This window comes from Enhydra lutris, unplaced genomic scaffold (genome assembly GCF_002288905.1).
Source record: "Enhydra lutris kenyoni isolate GAN:26980312 unplaced genomic scaffold, ASM228890v2 scaffoldscaffold46, whole genome shotgun sequence".
Classification (NCBI taxonomy): Eukaryota; Metazoa; Chordata; class Mammalia; order Carnivora; family Mustelidae; genus Enhydra; species Enhydra lutris.
Window position 1 is genome coordinate 16,307,911 of NW_019154130.1, and position 26,368 is coordinate 16,334,278.

The window sequence follows — 26,368 nt, forward strand, 5'->3', positions numbered from 1 at the left end:
CCTTGACCCCCTGGTCTTGCATCATGCTAGACCGTTCTCCTCACTCTCAATATTCAATAGTGCCCTCCAGCCTCCTCTTAGCTGAACGTGGGGAGGGCTGAAAGGCAGGGAGGACAGAAGGACTGGCTGGGGGAGCCCTGAGAGAGGTGGCTGCATCCATGAGACCACGGGAAGGGCAGGGGCTCCAGTGGTGCAGGGAGAGCTGCTGCCGCCTCCAGCACAGCATAGGGACGCCATGGGATGTGCAGGAGAGCAGAGGATCACGGGGGGCGAGGGAGGGCACGCACTCCCCTTCAGTTTCCCTAGGTCTTAGTCCCCTACTGTACTCAAGAGCTAGGCAAGCTGCTGAATGGGCAAGAGGGAGCACTCCACAGTGGCTTCTGTGGCTTTTTGTCCCCTGCACCCTTGTCAAGTATTGACCGAAACCTGAAACATGATGTTTAAAGTGATTAATGCAATAGATTCTATGTGTATAACAAAACTGCAGAAACACATGCTAGTTTAGGTTAGATTATAATCATCTGAAGCACAGGATAACCAAGAAGTGAAATTCCATTCTGGTACAACCACCCAGTTTCTAGAAAAGAGAAAGGGAAGAAAGGAAGCAATACAATAGGAGCTTTTTTGATCAGAGACTCCATTAAAGGAGAGGGTGGTGATGCGAACCCACGTGATTTTTCAAGTCTTCCTTCTGTAGTCATGAGGATGACCAGGTTTGTGCTGCAAACGAGCCAGCACCATGTGGCTACTGCTCTGATTGTTCTCAGATGAATGTGTATACAAAATAATATCTTCATTTAGTTTATAAACATACACAGTGCTGTCCCTTTCAAATTAAGGAAAAAAAAAACCACACACAAATACTGCAAAGTAGCAAAATACAAGGGGGAAGAAAGCTACTTTTGGTTTTGGCAACATTAAAAAAAAAGAAATACAAAAAGCAATGTGGCATTGGTCCCTGTTTATAAAAAAAAGGTACTTGGGCACGACACTGAATCAGAATTGGTTGGTTTTCTAAAATTCAGAGTATCTGGGATTTTAAAAGTAGCACTTTTGTCTTTTAAAAGTTCGACAAGTCACATAACACTTAAAACATCAAAAAAGCTTTCTGATAAAAAGCTCAGCTTTTAAATCACATTTTGTTTCTGCAAATTTGGGAGACGAATTGAGTTCTTACTGGAATGTGGCCTATCGCTGGTTGACAAATGTGACACGGAATGTCTCCGAATGGCAGTGCCTCCCTTTCGCCCTCCCTGGGACCACGCCAACAACCAGCTGCCAAGCACAGGTTCCTGCTCCCATTGTGGGGGTTGGGGGTGGGCCTTCAGGCTGCGATCTTCGCCATCTGCTGTTCTAACTTGGAAATGCGCTCATCTTGATTGCAGATTGTGTCTTTTATAGATTTGATCTCTTTTAAAATCTCATCCAACTTGGCTTCGTTTTGCTAAGGAAACCAGAAAAGACGGTGGCAGGGAGGATGGAGAGACAAGAGGTTACTAAAACGCAGTAAATGAACCTTACCACAGTTGAGAATTTATAAGGCATACAATCTAATTTTCTACTTTGGAAGTGGCAAGCCACAGGCACCAAACTGGGCCTTCGAAGAGAAGGCCACCTGTCGGCTGGTCAGTCCACCTGCAGCCCACAGCAGAACCAGGTTCCCACAGCGCTGCACCCACTCCCTGTGCCTGGGCACTTACCTGCACTGAGACTCAGGACATAAACTGTGGGACAGGACCAATCCCTCCAGGGCTGCCCCACAGCCCAGCCACCCCATGCAATGTCATGAGTAAATTCTTTCCTTCTTTTTTAAGATTTTATTTATCTATTTGACAGAGAGAAACACCGCAAGAGAGAGAACACAAGCAGAGGGAGTGGGAGAGGGAGAAGAAGGTTTCCCACTGAGCAGGGAGCCCGAAAAAAGGCTGGATCCCAGGACCCTGGGATCACGACCCAAGCTGAAGGCAGATGCTTAACGACTGAGCCACCCAGGCACCCCATAAGGAGTAAAGTCTATGTGACCTGGGTCAGAGGTGAAGCTACAGAGCTCCTACCATCTCCCAGGAAGGGTCCTTCTTAGGAGCTAAACCCCCTGCCCTGCTTGCTAGAACTCTTCTGAAGAGGACTCAGTCTCTCCCAGGTGGAGGTGATTCATTTGGAAACCCTGCAAGCCATGGCACCCCACGTGGTTTCCTCAGTCACGGCCAAAGAGGCATCTCCTCCAGGCACCTTGGCTCTTCATTCCATGCACCTTCTCACTGACAACTCACTGCCCTTCCTCTGGCTCCCTGGGATCCTGCTCTACTCCCACCAACTCCCCACGCACACCCTGTCCTCCCTAGCTAGACCCTGTTCTCCCCCAGCAGCAGCAGCACCCCCCAGGGGCCATGCAGGTCTCCTACATCAGGCTCTTGGTTCCCACCACTCCACTGAAATGGTTCTTGCCAAGAAGCCCAAGATCATCTTTGCTGCTTAGTCTCACTCACCACCAGATGCTTTTCTCCGTAACACCAAGCACTCCTGAACCCTCTTACCACGCTTTCCCCTTCCTGGGACCTTCTCTTTCCAGCAACTGCAGCCCCACATTCTTGTGTTTCATTTCTACCCCAATCAGACATCAATGTAAACATGGGGGGAGAAACAGTTAAGAAAATACCCAAGCAGGGGCACCTAGTGGCTCAGTCAGTTAAGTGTCTGCCTTCAGCTCAGGTCATGATCCCTGGGTCCTGGGATTGAACCCACCACATCAGGTTCCCTGGTCAGCCAGGGGCCTGCTTCTTCCTCTCCCTCTGCCCCTAACTCATGTTTGCTTGCTCTCTCTCTCTCTCTCTCACTCACTCTTTCTCTAAGATGGTAGTAGATTGACTTCTACCCTGGTCATTATAAAAAACACAGCTAAAGGAGCCAAAAGTGGCCACAAGCTCATAAACGTCATGTGACCAAGAAGGTTCTTAAAAATTCTCATTCTCATTCACTAAAAGCCCTGAGCCTGGGGCACCTGGGTGGCTCAACTGTTAAAGCGTCTGCCTTCAACTCAGTTCATGATCCCAGGGTCCCGGGATAGAGCCCCACATCAGGCTCCCAGCTCAGCAAGGACTGTGCTTCTTCCTCTGCCCCATCCTTGCCCGTGATTTCTCTCTTAATAAATTAAAAAAAAAAAAATAAAAGGGGCACCTGGGTGGCTCAGTGGGTTAAAGCCTCTGCCTTCGGCTCAGGTCATGATCCCAGGGTCCTGGGATGGAGCCCCAGATCGGGCTCTCTGCTCAGCAGGGAGCCTGTTTCCTCCTCTCTCTCTGCCTGCCTTTCTGCCTACTTTGATCTCGCTCTCTCTCCCCCTCTGCCAAATAAATAAATAAATAAATCTTAAAAAGAAAAAAAATCTTTAAAAAAATAAGTAAAAGCCCTGAGCCAGCCAAGCTCACTCTCCAGCTCCTGCAGTCCTTACCACACTAGCCGTGTCTGGGGTTTTCTTGGGGACACTGATCAGGTCACACTTCTTATTTGCAGTGGGCTTGCTATCCAGAATGTTCTTCTTGACCACCTTGAGATCCCGGTTTTTGCCAGGAATGTATCCATGCTTTAAGGAGATGAGGACTGGATCTGCATTTTTCCCCTCAAACCACTCCTCTGCCTCCAGTGCTGCTTCAGGCCCCGCTGTGTCAGGATACAGGTCATCTTGGAAAAGGTCGGACTACAGAGACATTTTGGGAAAATCCTTAGGAAGACAGTCCTGGAATTTTAAAAATCTTTTTAAACATGAATTGCCTAGGAAACTGGGCACTTACCTTCCTGGGAACAGTCATGATAATAGGCTCACACTTCCTCTCATGAAGTTTGAAGAATCTTCAAGGGGGAAATAAAGGCAAAGTTGTATTAAGTGAAACAGGAGGCCAGATAACAGGCTTCCTGACCAAAAACTAATCTTCTACATTGCTGTATGGGATACGAAATGCTTTGCCTATCACCTTAGCAGATCTACCAGGGGAACAGGTACATTTTGTGTTCCTATTTTCCAGATGAAAAAAGAGAAGCCAAGAGAAACTGTGCTAGGAAATGGTGGACTAGAAACAAGAACCAGGAGAATTCCGTCTGTGCTTCTGGGGATGGTCCAACCCCAGTCATCTGGGGGCTGACCTGCCATGGTGGAACCTCCACCACTGACAATGAGTCACTTCTGGAGAAGTCACCAAGTCAGCAGTCAGGAGAGAGCAAACACCCAATATCAGACAGCAACGATCTATGACTTGGAGGCCAGGTCTTCTGCCAACTAGAGGTGACTGAACATCTGTCAGCATAAAGAGGATTTTTAAGAAGGAAAACAATCTTAAGATTAAAATTTTGGCATCCAAGTTAACCACACCATGTCTAACGCTCAAGAAAAATTTGAAATTATCCAAAATGTGGGAAGAGTGGGAACCTCTGCAGTCAGCTTGGCGGTAAAAAAAAGACTGCCCTGGGACTGCCAGGCAGCTCAAGGACCGAGCACGGCAGCATGTTCAGCACAGCGCCCAGCATCTAACGAATGCTCAAGAAACACTTCCTACGTAGGAGGTGTCCTGAATGATTGTGCTTATAGTCTTTTCAACTGTTAGATGACAGTAAAATAAAGGCCTTCCCAAATACTGGAGGCAATCTTAAGTTTGGATTCAATCTATTTTGAACCATATTTTGAGGAGATTGGTTTACACCATAATTTTGAATTATCTGTGACAGCTTTCCTTCACTAACTCCAGGTATAGAGTTAAATGTATTAAAAAAAAATTATTTTTGTTTTTCAAAGATGTATTACTTATGTGACTAGGACAGCATGGTTAGGCAGATGTCCATAGAAATGCAGTATTGTGGTGCACCTGGGTGGCTTGGTTGGTTAAGTGCCCGACTCTCAACTTTGGCTCAGATCATGATCTTAAGATCATGAGATTAAGCCCCACGTGAGGCTCTGCACTCAGTGGGGAGTCTGCTTGAGATCTTTGTCTTTCCCTCTCTCTCTCTCTCTCTCTCTCTCTGCCCCTCCCGCTGCATGTGAGCGCTCTCTCTAAAATAAATTCTAAAAAATTAAAAAAAAAAAAAAGAAATGAAGAAATATAGTTTTCTACAAATGTGCGGTATGACCACAGGCCTGATAGTGCAGTGCTAGTCATTCTGTTGTTTTAAATGGACAGTCATTCATGAGTCTCAGGGACTATCTTTTGTTGACTAGGAGGAGAAAAAGGCCTATCCCTTAGGAAGACCACTAGCATTATGCAATATAAAATTCTGAAAAATCCACAGGGGTAGAGAGGCAGGAATTCTGTAACACAGCTGAACTTCCTGAATCAAGTTAACCCAAAACCCAGCTATCGGTCTTTGGTTTCTCTAACAGGATCCACGAGGTCTACAATTCAGTTTGGAACCTGTTTGTCCCCCAACAGGGCAGAAAAACCATCTCTTCTTTCCATCCCAGGGGCAGGCTCTCCCTGCTTGCTTCCCAGGGACACTGGCCACAGCCTCAGCCTGAAGACAAGAGATGAAGGCTACAGTATTTGCGTAAGTCCGCAGTGCGCCTCGGCTAATTGATGCACCGCAGGTTATGTAGTCTGAAGACTGGGGAGGGGCACAATTCAAGTAAATGATTTTGAAAGGTTCTTCACTGTTGTAGAAGTCCATGTTCCCGGGCACCTGAGTAGTCTGCCTTCGGCTCAGGTCATGAACTCCTGGTCCTGGGATCAAGCCCCACATCAGGCTCCCAGCTTAGCTGGAGGTCTGCTTCTCCTCCTCCCTCTGCTGCTCCCCCTGCTTGTGCTCTCTCCTGTCTCTCTCTCTCTCTCTCTCTCTCTCTCAAATGAATAAATAAAATCTTCTTAAAAAGTAAATAAAACTCCGTGTTCCTAAGTGTGGGCAGGAAACGAAATACCAAGTCCACGCCACCATAAAGGGCACACAGATTGGCTCCAGGCACGACTGGCGGAGGTACTGCTCTTGTGAAGCAGGCGGCACAGACAATCTGAAGACTTTACCAGCCCGACTCTTTACCTGGCAATCTCACATTTGTTAACATCGAGTCCCCTCTTGGGCATGTAGCCCATCCCTCTCTGAGGCTCCTTGCTGCTGAATGTGTTGAGGTAGTGGACGTACGGGGATTCATCTGTGATCTCAAAATAGCGGATACTGCTGTCACCCTACGAGAAATCAAAGACAAGTTCACGCTGAATGTTACTTAAAGCATCTGGTTGAAGTGGGGTCTCTCTCCCCTCTAAACCCCGCATTAACCGGGACTCCGCCTCAGTGGCCAACCTTTGCCTTCTCTTCAGAGGAAGAGGATATGATGGTTGCTCTTCCTGGCAAGGCAAGCCCTCACTTATCAGATGCTAGAATGTCCTTCAAACGGTCTCCTCCGCCTCCTGCTAAAGCCTCGAATTTGGCTCTACTGAGCCTAGACACTAAGTCGGAGTCAGGGCAAAAATGTCAACACCTCTGGCCATGCAACTGCAACTGCAATTCAACTTCAAAGAACAAACAGAAGTCTGGACTGTGGAGAAGGCAGTGACTGATTCTCACTGGCAACAGAATGGTGTCGTTCACAGGCCTGAGGGCACTGACATCGGCCAATCAGATGACTATAAAAAGTAAGATTTTTATAATTCAGAAACATTAAGAATAAACAGCTCTTAAATCATTCTTAATTCACTATTCTTAACTCATAGTAATTCTTAATTCATAATTAAGATACTCACTAAAACATGAGTATCCTTTAACTTCCGAAGGCAGTGCTCTCTCGTAACCATGTGTCAAATTCTGTGACACATTTGCTTAGAAAGGTCAGATGTTTTTGAAGATCTGAAGCATATGATAGTCTCTCCAAGTATAACTGTCACACAATTATACCAACCTGAACAATGAAGGCAAGGCTGCCTGCCAGAAGCAGCATGCTTGGTATGTATGCGTGTGCGTGTGATATAAATAACCAGGCAGTTTTATGCCCTTGCCTTCAAGTCTCTCATTTTGCATGGTTTCTACTTGCTTCAATGATGTAAATATCTAAAGCAATGGTGAAAAAGCTAAACACAGACTGTTTCCTGCATACTCAAAACAACCTTCCACCTCATGTTAATAATATCTGGGTAACCGCTCCTGTTATTTGTTTTGATGTACTCTATGGTAGCTGTGAACATCTGAAGTAAAATGACTTTCCAGGAAACAGACAAGACCCCAGTTTCTAAGCAACTGATCTATGACAATGTAGAGCATGCTCAGTCAACTATGAGAAGTGAGACATATCTGGCTTTACCTAGCAAGGGGCCATCTAACAGGTTTGGGGCAAATACATCAACAGCTCCAGTTGCATTAATTCATTTATTTCAACTACAGCAATTCTAAGGAAAACGGAACCTACGAAAGAATAAGGAACTTTCAGGTTACTGCCCACTAAAAAGAAATCATCATCATCATCAATCTAGCAACACTGTAGTTAGGGAGACTGGAAGGCAGGAAGGTAGGCTTTCTGATTTCAGTGTGGGGTCTTCCTGTAACAAGTGTCACCTTCTGAAACTAGGCAGACCACATACTTTTCAAGCTCAGGGCCCTAATGCTGAGCTCCAGGAACAAGAAAAACATCCTGGAGCATCTCTGAGGCTTTCAAAAGCTCCTATCCACAAAGCACTATTCTCCCTACAAGTCCGCAGCATGTGGTGTAAGGACCTACATGCCGACGGAGGGCTCCTCAGCGGATTTCAGCATTAGATGGGCGACCTCATTACTCATTCATCACACCATTACAGAGCAATCTAAAATTCCGGATCCCACGGCACCAGAGGTGAAAGGACATCAGCGTGTCCTCTTTCTCATTAGAGCGCCTGAGCAAAGCTATCCCTGTCAGCATCTGCCCCAACACCAGAGCCCCATCCCTACTGCAGTCAGAAGTCCTGAACACAGTATGTTATCACCACACAAGTGACAAGTTCAAAGGGTCCAGTCTCAAGACTGAAAACACACCAAAATCACTGGTCCTTATTTTAGCTTAAGACACACACAGAAATCCGACAAATTAAAATATTAAAGTGATATAAAGCACTGCCCATCTACTAAATCTCTGAAGGATACTTTTCCTCTTACAAGATTAAATTTAATATGAAACATTAAAAGGACTGTTTACCTTTCCACATAAGTAAATGATACTGGTGTCAGGGTCATAGAAGGGCAGCAATACCCCATTGCTAGTGTCCATTTCATGAAGAGCAATGGGTTCCTGCATATTTTTCTGGGAAAAAGATACAAATATATATATTTGTATACATATACTTTACAAGGGGAATCATTCTTTTATCCCCAATTACCTGAGCAATTTCCTAGAGTAATGAAGCTTTAACAATGCACATATAATATTCATACATGTAGATGCCAACTCAAACACATAAATACCGATTTTCCAACCCACTGAAAACTGTCAATTTGACAACATCAATGTACACACTGGTGTGATTCCATGACAAAGATGAGACAGACGGCCCTTGTCCTTTGTGGCTATTTTTTTTTTTCTTTTTCTTTTACTTTTTTAAAAAAATGTATTTCTTTAGAATAGGCTCTATGCCCAATGTAGGGCTTGAACTCATGACCCTGAGATCAAGAGTCACACACTCTGAGTCAGGCAGGCACCCCATTTTCTTTTTTAAAAGAAATGTTTCTTATTGCAAATACACATTCTTTGTTAAAGTTACAGAAAGACCATAAAAATCATCCCATATTCCATAATCCCACCGTCCAGTGGGTAGCAAAAAAAATGACCGTTTTTGTCTACTTCCTTCCTTCCAACACACACAGAGACTGAGATCATACTGTATATTCAGTTTTGTTATTTTTTCACTTATGCTATTCTCAACATTTTCCTAAGCATGACTATTTTGATTACACATTTGATCAAATTCTTTATAAAATAAATTCGGAAATTGGAATAAATTCCAAGTTCCAAACACTGGCTTTTTTGTGCATTCTTTTTTAAAAAATGTAGTCAACAGAGACTACTTGAGAGGATCAAGAATGCATTTTTGTAATACATTTAAGCAGTAAGTCTCCAGTGAGGATGAGAATGTCCACCCAATTTAAGACCAGCAGGAGTTCAGAAAACTACACTAAGAATCCTATAATCCATTTACCCACCCAAAGACCTGCTCAGAAAAGAGAGAAATCGCAAGTATAAACCAGTGGAAAGGCTGGGAAGGGACATACCGGATTCCAGAGAGCCAGCTGCCGCTCACTCATGCGGCTGAAACCAGTGGTAAAGACATTCCCGTCAGCCAGAAAGATGGCTCTCATGGGTCTTGCTCCTTCATGTGCTTTCTCCTTCTCCTGGGGGACCAAGAATAATATGCATATTATATTCAAACTGCAAGAAAGGTGAGGTGAGGTGAGGTGGGGTGGGGTGGGAGAGTGGGGGCTCATACACTAAATCCAACCCATGCCCCCATGCCGTTCAGATTACCAGGCATGCACGTGTGTGTGTGTGTGTGTGTGTGTGTGTGTGTAAGTTTCCTCCCAAGATGAAAAAACAGAGACTATGTAATTTGGCCAAGGTCCATCAGCTAGTGAGCAAGCAAAGATGCCAGGAGCTGACTCAAAAGCCTCACTCCTTCACCATGCCCTTACTGCCAACCCAAGTCCATGCCCTGCAAAAATAAAAAACATGAAAGGACTGCCAGATGTCCGTTTCTCAAGAAGATAACCTGGAAGTTGGATATACCCTACGGCTTCTACCAAATTCATTGGACAGAAGGAAGTCTAGTTCAGTTAACCCCCTTCCTTAATTTCATTTGTTCATTGAGAGTGCACTAGTAGTGAGCCCTGGAAGGTTCTAGTGGAGAAAGCACTTGGCGCAAAGTCGGGCAAGTCCCCACTGCTCAGTAAGCACTAGTCACAACAGCCACCCAACTCTTAAGAGGTAAATCTGCCAAAGAACCAGCACCTTCCAGAGTGAGGCAAATGCAGGACCAGAGACCGGGGCTGATGCAAGACATTCTGGGATCCAGCACCTGCTGTTTCAACCCCAGCTCAAGTCCCAAATGCCCACCTTCTGTCTGCTGAGGCCTACTCTGAGTGGCAGAAACTGAGATACTGAGCTAAAGAGAACCTGTGGCATCTCTGTGAGGTACTCTGACGATGGCTACAGGAAGAGGCGGGGATCAGTACTGAGCACTAAGCCAGGAATGCAGTTAACTGTTTAGGTTAGCTGATCTAGACTTGTAAATTCTCAAGGCCTCTAGTGAACTGATAAAAAAATTTGTTTCTTTGTGAAAAATGGTCACCAAGCGAGAGGTAAGACTTGTGTAAATGCCAGAATGCCCAGCTCTGGAGGGTGGCTGGAAGGCAGAAGCCTATATAAAGCTCTGTGGATTCACGGTCCGGCATCTGCCCACAAGGCTCCGCTGACCAGGGGCGAGGCCTCTATAGCCTGCCTTAACAAGTTCACACTCACTGAAGTGGTACCAAGATGGGGGGGTTTATCCTAAGCATACTTACAGCAACGATCTCTTGTTTCCTAGGATCGATTACTCTCACTTTCTTGTCTTTGGAAGCTGTGCAGATCAGACTGCCATTCCGGTTCCAGCTCACGTTGTAAATCATATCTGAATGCATATCATCCAAGTTTATAAGGGCTTCCCCTGTCCCCACATTCCAGATGATGATGGCATTATCACAGCCTGAAAGCAAGCAGAGCCACACCCCTCAGAGACTAGAAACACCTGTACAGCAACACTTGAAAGCTACAAATACAGTGAGGGGACGTACGCACAGAAAGACAGACACTGATTTTAAGGGGCTCTATTTACTTGCTGGGAGTTAGAAACTCAAGCGACAAAGAAATAAGACATCTATATAAAAGAAATGTGTTAAAGGGAAAACATGGTTTGCTAAGTTTCGGTTCATCTGAAACAAACAAAAAGCAATGGCAAGAGAACTCTAAGAAAATAAAATCCCATGTTTTTTGAGAGTTAGTTGGGGCCAGTGGACCCCATGTGATCTTAAGCTTCCCTTTTCTAGTAAAACCAACATCAGAATGAATACGGTTTACTTCTTCTCCAGCAGAACTAAAAACAAAGAGTTTAAATACCTGTATAGAACACGCAACAAAAATGTGGGACAAGCGGGTTATTCAGATCAATAATACTATAAAACATGGTCTTATATCAAAGCATGGCAAATCAAGTAAGTGGAAGGGAGATGCATGTGCTCACAACAGGTCTTTATCTTTAAAAGGGGAGAGAAACAGATCAAGACCAAAGTCCAAACTGTAATCAAGCAGGTGTGTGGGTTCAGAAGCTGATCCCTGAAGAGGCCACAGTGCTGATGCAGCCACACCCCTCTGCTCACCGACTCCACTTTGCTTCAGGCATCGGGCGCAAGGCCCCTTTATTTTTATTTATTTATTTATAAAGATTGATTTATTTTAGAGAAGGGGTGAGGAAGGGCAGATGGGAAGAGAGACTCTCAAGCAGGCTCCCTGCTGAGCGGGGAGCCTGATGAGGGACTCAATGCCAGGACCCTCGGACCATGACCTGCCCCAAAGGCAGATGCTCAACTGATTCAGCCACGTAGGTGCCTCACCCAAGACTCCTTAAAAAGCAGGTGCCATTTGTTGCTTCCAGGACAAGGAGGAAGCAAACTAAGGGATGGATATCCTGAAGATAAATTCTTGCCAATAAGCCAATTTTGTAAGCACTTCAAAAAAAACGTAGCCACTGATATCCAGACACCTAAATTGTCTGTGGGCTAGAAACAGGAGACTGGGGGCGAGGAAAGCCTGCGCAACAGTAAAGCTGCAGCTGAACCCTGGGGAGAGACTTGACCCTTCCTTTGCCTTGTGCACCAGAGGCAAATGTGTAACTTCAGCCACCATGGATGGATCATGTAGTCATAAAACATGCACAACACTGCCATCAACCGTTCTCCTTTGCTTGTGAAAGGTAGCATGGGGATCAGTCAGCTGATGTTTGATCTCTATGACAAGGGGCTGCAGAAAAATTTCCACGATGGAATTCCACCTCTGGAACTGTTTTATGTCCTTATCAGACTGAGTAGAACATCAGAAGGGTTCCCAGGTAGAGTCACTTGTGATTTTAACTAAAAACAGTTTTAGATAGCATCTTTTTTGAAAAGTAGCCCTTGGTTTCAATAGGTACCTGGTGTTTTTTAACTTACCTTATTATATCATAAACACCCTCTATTCCTAGTTAAAAACTCAACTGTCCCCTTCCTTTTTACTGGTGAGGGGAAAGATCTTTAAAAATTTACTAACATTTGGGGTGCCTTGGTGGCTCACTGGGTTAAAGCCTCTGCCTGCGGCTCCAGTCGTGGTCCCAGGGTCCTGGGATTGAGCCCTACATCCCTCAGCAGGGAGCCTGCTTCCTCGTCTCTCTCGCTCTGCCTGCCTCTCTGCCTACTTGTGATCTCTATCTGTCAAATAAGTAAATAAAATCTTAAAAAAAAAAATTCTACTAACATTAGTACTCTTTTTAATAAATCAATTTTATTATGGTATCATTTACATACAATCCAATGCACCCATTTTAAAAGTATACATTTGCTAGATTCTGACAAATTCTGACATTTTAAAAGTATACATTTGCGGGCCGCCTGGGTGCCTCAGTGGGTTGAGCCTCTGCCTTAAGCTCAGGTCATGATCTCAGGGTCCTGGGATCGAGCCCCACATTGGGCTCTCTGCTCAGCGGGGAGCCTGCTTCCTCCTCTCTCTCTGCCTGCCTCTCTGCCTACTTGTGATCTCACTCTCTGTCAAATAAATAAATAAATAAAATCTAAAAAAAAAAAAAAAAAAAAGTATACATTTGCTAAATTCTGACAAATGTATATATTCATGTAGCCACCATCACAATCAAGATACACAACATTTCCACCATCCCATGAAGCTCCCTTGTGACCTTTGTATTGCTTCCATAAAAGATAAAATCTCAAACTGCAGACAGAGGACAAGATTTCTATAGGATAACACTTGGAAACTACTCAAGTGGCAAACCAAGAGGAATACTAAATCTTGATTCGAGGGTTCACTACAATGCTGATCAACAGTGTAAAAAAAAACCCCAGAAAACCCGAATGTCCCGAAATAGGGGCCTAATTAAATAAATGAAGGTATCCAGACAATGGACTACTAATAGACTACTAATGGCGGTGTTAAAAATATCACGGGAATGGGGCGCCTGGGTAGCTCAGATGGTTAAGCGCCTGCCTTCAGCTCAGGTCACAATCACAGATTCCTGGGATTGAGCCCCGCATCAAGGTCCCTGCTCAGTGGGAAGTCTGTTTCTCCCTCTGACCCTCACCCTGCTCTCGAGCTCTCTCACTCTCAAATAAATAAATAAAATCTTTAAAAAAAAAAATCATAGGAATAACATTTAATGACACCCAAACAGGACCAGGACACCAGTAAGCACAGAAAGCAGGTCACATGTAAAGTTTCTGAACCCATCTTTGTAGGTAAAATCATCTATGTGCACATTTATGTGCACGAAGTACCTTCTGGAAGGAAACATCAATGATGATATTCTGGGTGGTAGCTGGATTACAAATGATTTTATTTTCTCCTTTTGTTTACATATATTTTCTATAACATACATATACTACTTGTATATAAGAAGAAAACTCAAAGTATCTTTTTAACAGAAGGAAGAGATTTGACTAACAAGATCCGCCTGAAGTTGGCAATAACATTCAGAGCTGGTACCCAGCTTCCTACCAGGGATCCTCCTGCTATAAAAGGAGTAAACTAACACTGTGGTCCAAGAAAGGCCCCCAACAGGAGCCATGAATCTGCTGGAATGTTAGGTAAGAATGTATCTGTTCATTTCTCTGGGGAAGAAGTCTTGAGTCAGACTCCCCAAGTGGCCTTCAACACACAGCTGTGTGCATGGGGGCAGCGGGGCCAGGGAGCCACCCCATCTCGGCCCCTCATCAAGGAGTCCCAGTGCGCTGCCTCAGATGTGCCCGGCACACATCAGAACACTGGCTACTGTCCTCTCCTACCTGCGCTAAGAAGGACATTGCGGGCAGTCGGATGCCAGGCCACGATGCCAACTCTCTTCGAGTGGCCTTCTAAAATCACCACAGGTTCGGTCAGGGAAAGGGTAAGTCCATTTTCTGGGATCTGCCACACCTGTTGGGAAAGAAAGCAAGAGGGATCGTGAGGGATGATCTTTCGTTGTCACCTTTCCTGTGACCATCCAGTTTGCTGACCTGCTCTGTATAAACAGAACACACACTGGTTTTTGGATGAAAGAGCCAAAGAATATTGTACACTGACTCTATGCAGGTTTTTAAAAAAATGGAGTAGAATATTAAAGATCAGAACACCCGTCAGGCCTACAAAATGTTGCTTCTCCACTTGTACTTAATAGTTGAGATTTTATTTTAAATTCCCTGTTAAATTCAAAACTTTCCAGTTAGAAGTACAGGAGAAAAAACAACAACAAGAACAATGAAAGAAGAATAGGAAACAAGTGAAGCACCCATGAGAAGCAGCACTGGGGTGACAGCCCCCAGTGAGGCCAGGGTTCTAGAGGGGAGAGCAAACTCCACCCACCAGGGCTCCTAGGGACGGTGTCATTTTTAAAACACCATGTTTTCTGTGATTTTACATTTGGAAAATATAAATATACGTAATAGCTCTGAAATATCTAGCACAGGAAAATCTTACAAAGAAAAAAATAAACCGGCCTCATCAAAATTAAAAACTCTGCCTTTCAAAGAACACAATCAAAACAGTGAAAAAGAATATATAAAAAACTCTTAACGAATCAATAATGAAAGGAAAATAACCCAATTTTTTAAATGGGCAAGGGATTTAAATAGAATATTTCTTCAAGAAAGATATACAGATAGTTTAAAGGCACATGAAAACATGCTCGTCATTATTAGTCATTAGGGAAACGCAAAGCTAAACCACAATAAAACATCAGTTCATACCCAAGGGGAGGCTATAATCAAAAGACAGACGGTGAGTGCTGGTGAAGATGGGGGGCAATCAGAACCCCCTACACCACTGGTAGGAATGTAAAATGGTGTGGCTACTTGGGAAAAGTCTGGCAGTTCTCAAATGTTTAAACACAGAGTTACTATATGGCCCAGCAATATCACTCCCTAGGTAATGCAAGAGAAATGAAAATACATGTCTACACAAAAATCTGTACACGAATGTTCACAGCAGCATTACTCATGAATGCCAAAATGCAGAAACAACCCAAAGGTCCAGCAACTGAGAAATGGATAAACAAAATGTGATATAGCTATACAGGGGAATACTACTTGTCCCTAGAAGAAACTAAGTACTGACTCATGCTAAAGCATGGATGAAGCTTGAAAATATAATGCTAAATAAAAAAAGCTAGTTCCAAAAGACCACATATTACAAGATTCTGTGTATATGAAATGTCCAGAACAGAAAAATACACAGAGACACAAAGTAGTTTAGTGGTTGCTTAGTGCTAGTGACTCAGAGGTAGGGATAGCTAATGGATACAGGGTTTCTTTTTGAGGTGATGAAATGTGCTAAAATTGTCTCCTGTGATGGTTTTATGTATCTGTGAATAAATTAAGACCTTAAATTGTACACTTTAAGTGGGTGACCTGTATGTGAATTATAGTTCAATGAAGCAGTTTAAAAAATCCTCTTGACTGGTGGAGACACACAGAAGATTCATCGTATCTTAGCTGGGGACATGACTGGGTGGCAGAGGGGGATGGGGATGGGAAAAGCATTAGACAGAAGGGACAAAAAACTTTGACAGTGGAAGACCTGAATTCTAACAGGTTAAGAGACACCCTCCAGGAAGAAAGAAATGAGACACCACTAAGCTGAGTAGCACTAAGAATCCTGCAGAAAAGACATTAAGTAATATTTAAGTTTGTGAAAAGGCTAAAGTTTAAAATAACTATCTTCTTGTATACAGAGATTAAAACACATTAAGTAAGTTAATATATTTTAAATATATTATATTTAAAATATATTTTATATTTAAAATATACTAAACAATTCAAATGTTTTAAGTAATATATTAAAATAAGTAAATTTACCACCAAAGATTTTAAGGAACTAATTCGTGGAAAATGTAGAACTTGCCAGTGAAAAATCATGCTCAACAGTGGAACAAGTGAGAAACAGAATTTTCCTTTGTTGGGGATTTTTAAGGAGACAAACAACTGTCTGTTTTCAACTGCTTAGGGAAGGCAGAGATCTGGATTAGATGAGTGTTTAAGGTTCAGCTCAGTTCTGCTGTCCTGCAAAAAATTAGAAGAAAAAGTCTGCCATCCTGAAGAATGGGAAAAAGTCACGAATTAAGTGATCATTCATTCTTACAGCTAAAATCTGCCCAGGCTAACTATAACCCCTTATGCCAATCATGGCAAAACAAATGTGCCTTCTAAGGGCCCAAGTCTAGACGTCACCTGATTTCCCCTGAACCCTCACCATTCAGCAAATTTTAAACAATGCAGTTGTGAACAAGCACAGAGGGCAAAAGAAAACCTACCTTGCCTCTCTCCACCAGACTGACCCGTGCTGCTTACCACCCCCAGCATCACAGGTTTGCTTTCATCCTGATACACACCTACTTTTAGTGAAGGGTTTATGATTAGTCAAACAACTCCAAATTTGAACTTAACTATCTGAATGGAAAACAGGTCTTGGGTTTTTTTGTTTTTTTTAACAGAAAGAACAGAAAACTGATTTGATCAAAGCCTAAAGTCACAGAGAAACTATTATGAAATGGGACTTTAGTGACTCAACAGGAAATGCATTTTCCAAACCGAATTCTGACCTGGGCTTAGAACTGGAGGAGCGGTAACACCACCTGCCATCTCCAGATGGCACCACAACCACGGGCTGCTGGCTTCTCTTACAAGGACCAGAAACCTCTGCACCCTGTATTCAACTCTGACCACAACTAAATACTGTGTTTTCTAAATCCCTAATGAAGCGTGGAGTGAGGTAAGTCTTTGTTAATAGTCAGCATTGCCAATCTTAAATATGAGGGCAGAAGCAGAGCCCGTAATGGGACTTTACCTTTTCCTATCTCCTTCCTCATCCATGTTTTCCTTGGATTGCAAGGAAATTTTAATGATGGAGCAAAACAATTATTATGTAATTTTTAAAATGAGGAAATTCTGTTCCTTTTTTAATCTCACCTTGCAGATTCAATGGTTTCTAACCCATTTTACCACCTCGGTCACTCATTCACACAGCACATCTCTTGAGTAGCCTCTATAAGGCAGGCCTATTACCAGGCAAGAGGGGAAGCGGGGACTACACACAGGCTCTGCTGTTGAGGGGTTTACTAACAGAAAGCAGAGATTTCTAAGAGACCAAAAATCAAAGACCAGTGGTATGATGTAGAAGGTTGGGCCATGGGCTCCAGAGCCAAACAGACCCTGGTTCAAATCCTGCCTGGAACACTTACAGCGATGATCTTGGACAAACAACTCAATGTCACTGCACAGAGGAAACATGAATACTTATACTTTCTATGCCTGCTGTGGGAGTTACATGAGTTTCTAAGCCCTAGAACAGTGCCTGGCATACAGTCAGAGACAGAACAGTACAGTGGTTAAGAACATGGACTCCAGAACTAGAACAGACTGCCTAGTTCCTGATTCAGCCCTGTATCAACTACATAACCTTGGAGACATTGACCTAAATTTTCTGAGCTTTACGATTTCTTCATCTATAAAATGGGAAAGAAGGAATCTGCTTTCAATACACGTTGTTTTGAGAAGCAATGTGGCAGTAAGAAACTAAAGTATTTAGAATAATGCCTGTCATAAGGCAGGCTCTTCCTAAGTGTTAGCCATTGCTGCTGCCTGTATTATGTGCCAGGAAACCACACAGAGTATGCAACCAAAGCTACACAGGTATAAGACAAGGACTGCATAAAAATGCCAAGTGTCATGAAGTGAACTTCTTGCTCTCCAGTCTGGTGCATCCAGGAAGACTCTGAGGGGATGGCCTCTAACAAGGAACAGGAGTTAGGTGACAGGAAGAAGAGGAAAGAAGGAAGGAGTAATACAGACCTGAGGATTTACAGTGGGAGGTGTCAGTGACTGGAAAAGTCTGTGAAACTAAATGAAAAGATGACGGAACTCTTGCCTTCGCTGGTAAATAAAGGTGGTGGTGTTCTGCACTGTGGACTGTGGAAAAGGGCTGAAGACCCGTAAACTTTTCCACATAAAGCATGCACACTGCTTGGCTGGTGCCCACTGGCCCTACTCAAAGGCCTATCGTTATCTGGCTCTCTGCCCTTCGTAGGGTTGTCTGAGGCTTCCAGGCAACGGCCTTCTTGTTTGGGCTGAAGAAGTCTTGGCTCCTGAAGCACAGGGACAACAAAGCAGAACCCCCACTTGGTACAGGTTTAGGTCTTCTTGTGCATTAGCTGGGATGTAGCCTGGTGTGGCAGAAAGGACGCCGGCCTGGACGCCAAAAGACACGGCATTCCAACAGAGCTAGGACACCAACTGGCTGTGTTAACATTAAGAACAGACCTCACTTCTGGGAGCTTCAGCTTCCTTATTTGGTATGGGGCCAGCAGCAGCTCTCCATACAGGTGTTAAAGGACACACGAAAAGAGCTAAAACATTCTGCTACCCGAAGCACTCCCCTTACGTGAGATACTGAAGATACTGAAAACAGAGTGACCTCTGACAAACCAGTTGCTGTCTGGGGTGGTGTTCCGTACGCTGTAAAATGGGACATACTCTTGGCCTCACTTTGCTGTTATGATGATTAAATGTAATCATGCACCTAAGGGCTTATAAAACACTGGCTTGGCCAAAGGGAAAAAAAAATGCTTACTATGTTCACAATTAATTTTCTTGCTGTTTACTAGAACCACGCATATATTTTTAGGTGTGAACACCAGAATTTCTTTCATAAGCCTAGTCTTCAAACTGACTCAGCACTGTATCCAACTATTTAATTTACATCCAAGATATGATGTGTGAAAGCTCTAGTACATGCCTAGACCGATCAGCACAAAGGAGAACAGCTCTGATTTCAACACAGGTCTATTAGCTTTTCTCTGTTTCATGTTTAGCCGCTCAAGCCACTACTCTAAAACCAAAGAGCTTTTTCAAAAACCTGTCAGTGAGGAGAGGAAGAGGCACCAACCATCCTCTGCTGTACACACACGGAGCATCTCAGCACACCAGGGATAACAAACTATCTCTCTCTCCTCCACTTGAATTTTTGCTTTGTTTTGATTTTTAAATAATACTGTGTATTCCTCAAATTTTCTATTTGGACTAGACATTGCTATGGCAATGTTGTGTTTCAAAACAAAACAAAACAAAACAAAACACGTCATCACTCCCAAGGGCTTCCAGATGAAAAAGCGAATCAATCAGTAAAAACCCATCATGGTTCTGGAAAAAAAATAACTTGAAGCACATGTTCATGAACTAATGTATCACTGGAATCCTTTTGAACATGTGAAATTCTGAAAATGTAAAAAAGGACAGTTCTGTAGAACAGTTCCAGTAAGAAAAAAGTGCTGAATGGGGCGCCTGGCTGGTTCAGTCAGTAGAGCCTGTGACTCTTGATCTCAGTCAGAGCTGTGAGTTCAAGCCTCACACTGGGTGTAGAGAGGACTTAAAAATAAAATCAAGAAAGACAGAAAGACCGAAAGAAAGAAAGAAAGAAAGAAGGAAAGAAAGAAAGAAAGAAAGAAAGAAAGAAAGAAAGAAAGAAAGAAAGAGAAAGAAAGAAAGAGGGAGAAAGAAAAGAGAAAAAAGTGATGAAAATTAAGGAACTTGGGTTTCTCTCGAAGAGTAATTTTGAAGCACAATTCATTGATGGTTTTGTGTCTCAAACAAAGGGCAAATCTAAAGCACACACACGAAGCGTTTCCAGACACTGCTTCTCCACTTTAATCACCCCCAGGTACTAGAGTTATAGCCATAAGAAGGGCTACTCCCCACCAAAGACCCTACACTTTTTAAATGCTAAGGAAACCAATTCCAAAGGGCAAATGAAGCCACCTCAAGAGACAGGAGGGGGCTTACTGAGCCCGTGGCAGCTGCAGAGCCGCAGGCTTCCCCACAGAAACTGCCTCCACGAACCAGGCCGGTGAGAACAACACTAGTTTTGGGAAAATCCAGAACTGAGAGCTCATCTCGAATGTCCCCAGGTTATAGTACCTGCTGGCAAAGGGCCCGGCTGCAATCTGCACAAAGGGGAAAGAACATGAAGTCTGAGAACGACCGAGGGATTCACTCTCCTCACCCATGACAACACCACTCCCATTTGCATTTAGAGGCAAAAACTGTATTAGGAAAATCTGTCACAGAAGCAACGATGTGCAAAATAGGGAGTTTACTTCTGTTGACTTCTAGTGTAAGACTGATTTGAGAGAAGGGAAAAGTGTCCCTTTGAACTGCTAGCCGGAAACGGGTAACACAAATACTCTGTTTCCAGGATCTTTCCCTCTCCCAGATTCTGGAAGAAACGATGACTGCCAACTCACGGTTTAAATCAGCCATTTCTTACATTTGTGTTTGATTACTCCCTGCAGATAAGGAACAATGGTGAGTCAGTATCAATCACTAAACTTAACTTGGCTGCTCTTCGTATTATTTAAAACAGTGGTATTTTCTTAGAGCTAAACTTTTTCCAAGTCAAATACTTAGTAGCCACAATCTTTAAAACTCTCTATGAGAAGGTATTGTTGGAGAAAAGAACTCACAATATGAGAAGTCTGGAAAACCTAGAAGCAGATTATAATTTCCGGGAGGAGGATTTACATAATTGCTTTCTGCCAGTGTAAGACACTGCTTCAAAAAGTAATAAATTAAAGGTAAACTAAACCAATATAATTTACTTTTAGACCACTTAAAGAAGTCATCTGTATTTTTTTTTTAAGATTTTATTTATTTATTTGACACAGAGAGAGAGAGAGAGAGAGATCACAGGCAGGCAGAGAGAGAGGAGGAAGCAGGCTCCTTGCTGAGCAGAGAGCCTGATGTGGGGCTGGATCCCAGGACCCTGAGATCATGACCTAGAGCCGAAGGCAGAGGCTTGACCCACTGAGCCACCCAGGTGTCCCGGAAGTCATCTGTATTAATGATAAGATGTGAAACACACACACACACACACACACACACACAATGAAGTATTATGCAGCCATCAAAAATGAAATCTTGCCATTTGCAATGATGTGGATAGAACTAGAGGGTATTATGCTAAGCGAAATAAGTCAATCAGAGAAAGACTATTATCATATGATCTCACTGATCTGTGGAATTTGAGAAACAGGCAGAGTATCACAGGGGAAGAGAGGAAAAAATGAAACAAGACAAAACCAGAGAGGCAGACAAACCATAAGAGACTCTTAAATCTCAGGAAACAAACTACAGGTTGCTGGAGTAGAGAGAGTGGGAGGGATGGGGTGGCTGGGTGATGGGCACTGGGGAGGGTATGTGCTATGGTGAGTGCTGTGAATTGTGTAAGACTGATGAATCATAAACCTGTATCCCTGAAGCAAATAATACATTATATGCTAATAAAAAATTATTTTACTTAGAAAATCTTAGTCTACTGTATAGTGCTGTCTGCTGTTCTTATAACAGGAAATACAACTAATTTTTTTTCCAAATTAAAAAAAGTCATCTGTGGGGCGCCTGGGTGGCTCAGTGGGTTAAAGCCTCTGCCTTCGGCTCAGGTCATGATCTCAGGCTCCTGGGATCGAGCCCCGCATCGGGCTCTCTGCTCAGTGGGGAGCCTGCTTCCTCCTCTCTCTCTCTGCCTGCCTCTCTGCCTACTTGTGATCTCTCTCTCTGTCAAATAAATAAAATCTTTAAAAAAAGTCATCTGTGAGAGATGAAGGAATATACCATCAGCATAAACCTACAATTAAAAGGACATTGCTGTCACTGAATCAATGCTTGCCAAATTAACAAATCAATGCTTAAATGCTTAGGGCTTAATGGAATTAAAACTATAAATACAAAAAGCTTTCAAAATAAATGTAGGGGCACCTGGGTGGCACAGGGTTGAGCGTCCAACTTGATTTCGGCTTGGGTTATCATCTCAGAGTTGTGTGATGGAGCCCTTGCAACAGGACCTGTGCTGGGCATGGAGCCTGCTTAAGATTCTCTTCCTCTGCCCCTCCTCACTCCCCTACCCTCAGCCCACCCCTGCCCCGCGCACACGTTCTTTCTTAACAAACAAAACAAAACAAAAAAAAAACCTTAATTCTTTTACAGTTCATTTGGCAAAGCGGTTCTATTGTATTTTTTTAACTGAGTATTTGCTAAAGGTATTCTTACTGCTACGAACCCACTACAGGTATACTGAAAAAATACTAAACGTTTTATATGTATAGCTTCCTTCCTGTCGTTATTGTTACCATTACTTTACCTGTAAGGCAGCTGAGGTTGAGGGCATGTAAGCGGCCTGCATGCGCTCCAAATCCCCCATCTTGGGCTTATCTTGGGATTCTTCTCCTACTAGAATGAGGCCTTGTTATGCTACCTACTATTTGTAGCTCCTGGGTTACTACCAATAGCCTCGGCTTGGGAAACTTACTGAAAGCATTTCTCCTTTTTAAAAAAAGGTACTGGGATGCCTGGCAGGCTCCAATCAGTAAAGTGGGTGGTCATGAGTTCAAGCCCCACGGTGGAGGGGAAGATTACTTTAAAAATAATCATTGTTGGGGCGCCTGGGTGGCTCAGTGGGTTAAAGCCTCTGCCTTTGGCTCAGGTCATGATCCCAAGGTCCTGGGATCGAGCCCCGCATCGGGCTCTCTGCTCAGCAGGAAGCCTGCTTCCTCCTCTCTCTCTGCCTACTTGTGATCTCTGTCTGTCAAATAAATAAATAAAATCTTAAAAAAAAAATCATTGTCATAATAAAATTATATATAATAAAGCAATATGTAATACAATAATAAACTAAAAATAACTGAAAAACAGTGCTGTGTTTGAAACAGATTATCTATCATACAGTGTACTTTCAAGAGGGCAAAGAGGAAAATGAGGTATTGAGAAGGTAGAGTAGGAGAAAATCAGCTATTTCTTTAAAATTTCACTTCAACTGTTAAGTTATAAAAGCTTCTTGTAATTGCCCCAATAATAGTAACAAATGATTTGGGGGATATTAAACAATTAAAATATCAGTGCCACACTTAAGGGCTTAAAAACACAAACTAGGAGGATTTATCTCAAAGCATTGTTCAATTTATAAAATGTTCACTCTGGCAATACCAACAAAAGGGAACATTAGAAAATTCCAGAAGGATGGTGGCATCAGCAGCAAGCACAGTTTTGGGATCTTCTCAAGTCTCTCCATAAAAACATAGAGCAAACAGATTAACAGAACAAAAACCCAGAACTAGGTGATAACCCCCAAATGCAGTGGAAGGAAGAAAACCACCAACAGCCATAGGACCCGTGTATCACGGGTCTCTGTGTGGAAACATCATGGGGCAGCAATGGGGTGCTTCACAAACCTGAGAGTAACAGGCCAACGTGAGAGAAGCAGGGGCCACTGGGAAAGGTTTTGCCCTACCCAACAGCAGGTGAGGACAGCAACCTGAAATACAAAGGTCTGAAGGGGCTGGAGCAATCCAGACCTGTCTAGACCCCATACTCTAGAAATGAACCACTGAAAGGGCTTCTTTCTGAGACAGGACCCACAATGAGGAGAAATTCCAACAAATGGAATCAAATCTGAGAAGGACAGAAATAAGAGGGACAAAGGAATGAGAAAGGCCAAATAAAAGCAGGCCAGGAAATCTTGGAAAGCAAGTCACCATGCTGCTGAACATTGCCTGAAACGGACAGAAGGGGGAGCTCTGTGAAGTTAGGATGGCTATATGAACTGAGCCACCTAACCACTGAACCGCATGTAAAAATAAGGAAAAAAAGACAAGGTTCCCCAAATTACTATAAGAAACAAAGAGAACAAGGCATAGAATATTGTCCTACAGACAACAGAAGAATGCAAGGAAGGTGTCCTCAACTAGTGAAAAACAATCACTATTTCAAAACAAAATAAAGTCAGAACTTGAAAAACTCAAAAGGAGGCAAAAGTTTTTTGAAATCAGATACAAAAGAAAAATCACTTTAGAAGTGAAGACAAACCAAGAAAGAACACATTATCAAAAACATAATAATGCCCCCCAAGAAATAAAAGGTAAAAATCAGAAAAAAGATTAAAGTTCTGAAGCTAATATAACAAACACAGTGTGTCAACTATATTTCAACTAATTTTTTTTTAGGGGTGCCTAGTGGCTCAGTCGATTGAGAGTCTGCCTTTGGCTCAGGTCATGATCTCAGGGTCTGGGATGGAGCCCTGCATCGGCCTCCCCGCTCAGCGGGGTGTCTGCTTCTCTCTGTCACTCTCCCTCTATGTGCATGCTCTGTCTCTCTCTCTCTTTCTCAAATAGGTAATAAGTAAAATCTTTTTTCTTTTAATTTTTTAAATTTTTAATTAAAAAAATAAAATAAATGAACACGAAAAAAGTTGGGAGAGAAACTAACCAATACTGAAGATAATAAAGAAGACAAAGCATATGGATTAACAGGAGGAGCCCCTAAAGAAAAAAACCAAGGACAAAAAATAGAGCAAATATGAAGGACTATAACTGAGAAAACATTCTGGGAAGGAGAAAAAAAGTCCTGAAACCCTATACTGAAAGAACATACCATCAGCTTAGGAATTCCAAGTCAGAATAACCAACAATATTCTACCAAGATTACTGTATTCTAAGAAAAAAAAATCTTAGGGAACATCTAGGCGAAAAGAATATATGGTTTATAAAGGAGAGAGAACTATATTATCTGAAATTTTTTTTTGACAGGAACACTTTATGCCAAAAGAAAACGGAATAATGTATTTAGATATGATGTGAGCTGAGATTTTATATTCAGAAAAACTCACCTCCAAATCTAAAGGTCCCTGAGGAGCTACTATCTACATAGAAGGACTTAAAAAGTACTGTTTCCATGAGCCTTTTCTATTTGATTCCATTCTTTGCAGTCTCTCCTCAGTGTGGGGCCTGTCCCAGAAGGGATTACTCTCTGGTTGGGTTCTAGCATCCTGGGGTCTAGAATCCACCAGGGAAGGAGCTTCAGATGATCTAAATGACTAGAGAGAGGTGGACATAAGTAAAAAGTTGTGGCTTTATAAAACTATTTTTAGTAATCATTAACTGGTGGTTGTAACAGTATTTTTGCTGAGTCCGTCATATCTATAATATGAAAGCACACAAGACAGATCAGGGCTCTCTAATTCACACTCTGAGTTCTTGAGTACCCATATTCTCAGTGTGGAAGAAGAGAGATAAAGATGCAATATTCAAGAGGTTAGGTTAAAACTAGATAGTCCATGGGGCACCTGGGTGGCTCAGTGGGTTAAGTGCCTGCTTTCAAATCAGGTCATGATCTCAGGGTCCTGGGATCAAGCCCCGCATCATCGGGCTCTCTACTCAGCAGGGAGCCTGCTTCCCCCTCTCTCTCTGCCTACTTGTGATCTCTCTCTCAAATAAATTAAATCTTAAAAAAAAAAAAAAAACAAAAAAACCCCAACTAGATAGTCCATAATTTGAACAGGGACTATTAAGATGAAGTCACAACGTATTTTATCCTTGAAAATATGTGTGTGTGTGTGTGTGTATCCCCCCGCCCCGCCCCATTTACTACGAAGTCTTAAGAAGAAAAAAAAAGATCACCAAAGGGGCGCCTGGGTGGTTCAGTTGGTTAAGCGTGGGCCTTTGGCTCAGGTAATGATTTCAGAGTCCCTACACTGGGCTCCCTGCTCAGTGGGGAGTGTGCTTCTCCCTTTCCTTCTGCCCCCTCCCCCTACTCGTGCTTTCTCTCGCTCTGGCTTGCTCACTCTCTCAAACAAATAAATAAAATCTTTAAAAACAAATGATCACATGGTAACAATGAGCATTCCCAGCACCCAGACTGATCTAGAAATTCCATTTCTCCATTAAAAAAAGCCAGAGCTTCTGAGAGAAATGGCTGATAATAAGTGTGGGTGAAGAGATGTCCAAGATGAGCCAGAATACCTTCACATACCAAACAGCAGGGAAGCTACCAAAAACAAATAGGGTTTGTCAAAAGAACTTGGGGAAACTTGAAGAAGTTCCCACTAACAAAGACTGGATGGCCTGAGCTTTGAGGTAAGAATCGTAATGCATCAAACCCACTAAATATGTTCAAATTTATGAGCTCAAAATGAAATGGAAGCAGGGGTAGAGGGTGGGGGTGGGGAGAACCTAACCGGTCATCTTCTGAGAAAAACAGAGAACCAATTCATTATCTTGAAAACTGGGTAAATAAAAGGAAAGAATCAAACATCTACCCTACTTTCCTATTTGAATAGTACTACTGGGCAATC

The 26,368-nt window shown here is 43.0% G+C and overlaps 1 protein-coding gene across 1 annotated transcript in view; it reads right to left on the reverse strand.

Annotated features, from left to right (window-relative positions):
* Positions 1-496: 496 nt before the first annotated feature.
* Positions 497-26,368, reverse strand: part of LOC111156474 (coronin 1C) — a 75,858-nt gene continuing 49,986 nt past the window's right edge. Inside the window, exons 4-11 of the mRNA XM_022517398.1 lie at positions 14,008-14,137; positions 10,489-10,670; positions 9,202-9,321; positions 8,132-8,236; positions 6,013-6,158; positions 3,786-3,843; positions 3,446-3,691; positions 497-1,444 (exon numbers count right to left, since the gene is read on the reverse strand). Of these exons, the coding sequence (XP_022373106.1) occupies positions 1,325-1,444; positions 3,446-3,691; positions 3,786-3,843; positions 6,013-6,158; positions 8,132-8,236; positions 9,202-9,321; positions 10,489-10,670; positions 14,008-14,137 (1,107 nt within the window). The 3' untranslated portion in view covers positions 497-1,324. The remainder of the gene's footprint in view (positions 1,445-3,445; positions 3,692-3,785; positions 3,844-6,012; positions 6,159-8,131; positions 8,237-9,201; positions 9,322-10,488; positions 10,671-14,007; positions 14,138-26,368) is intronic.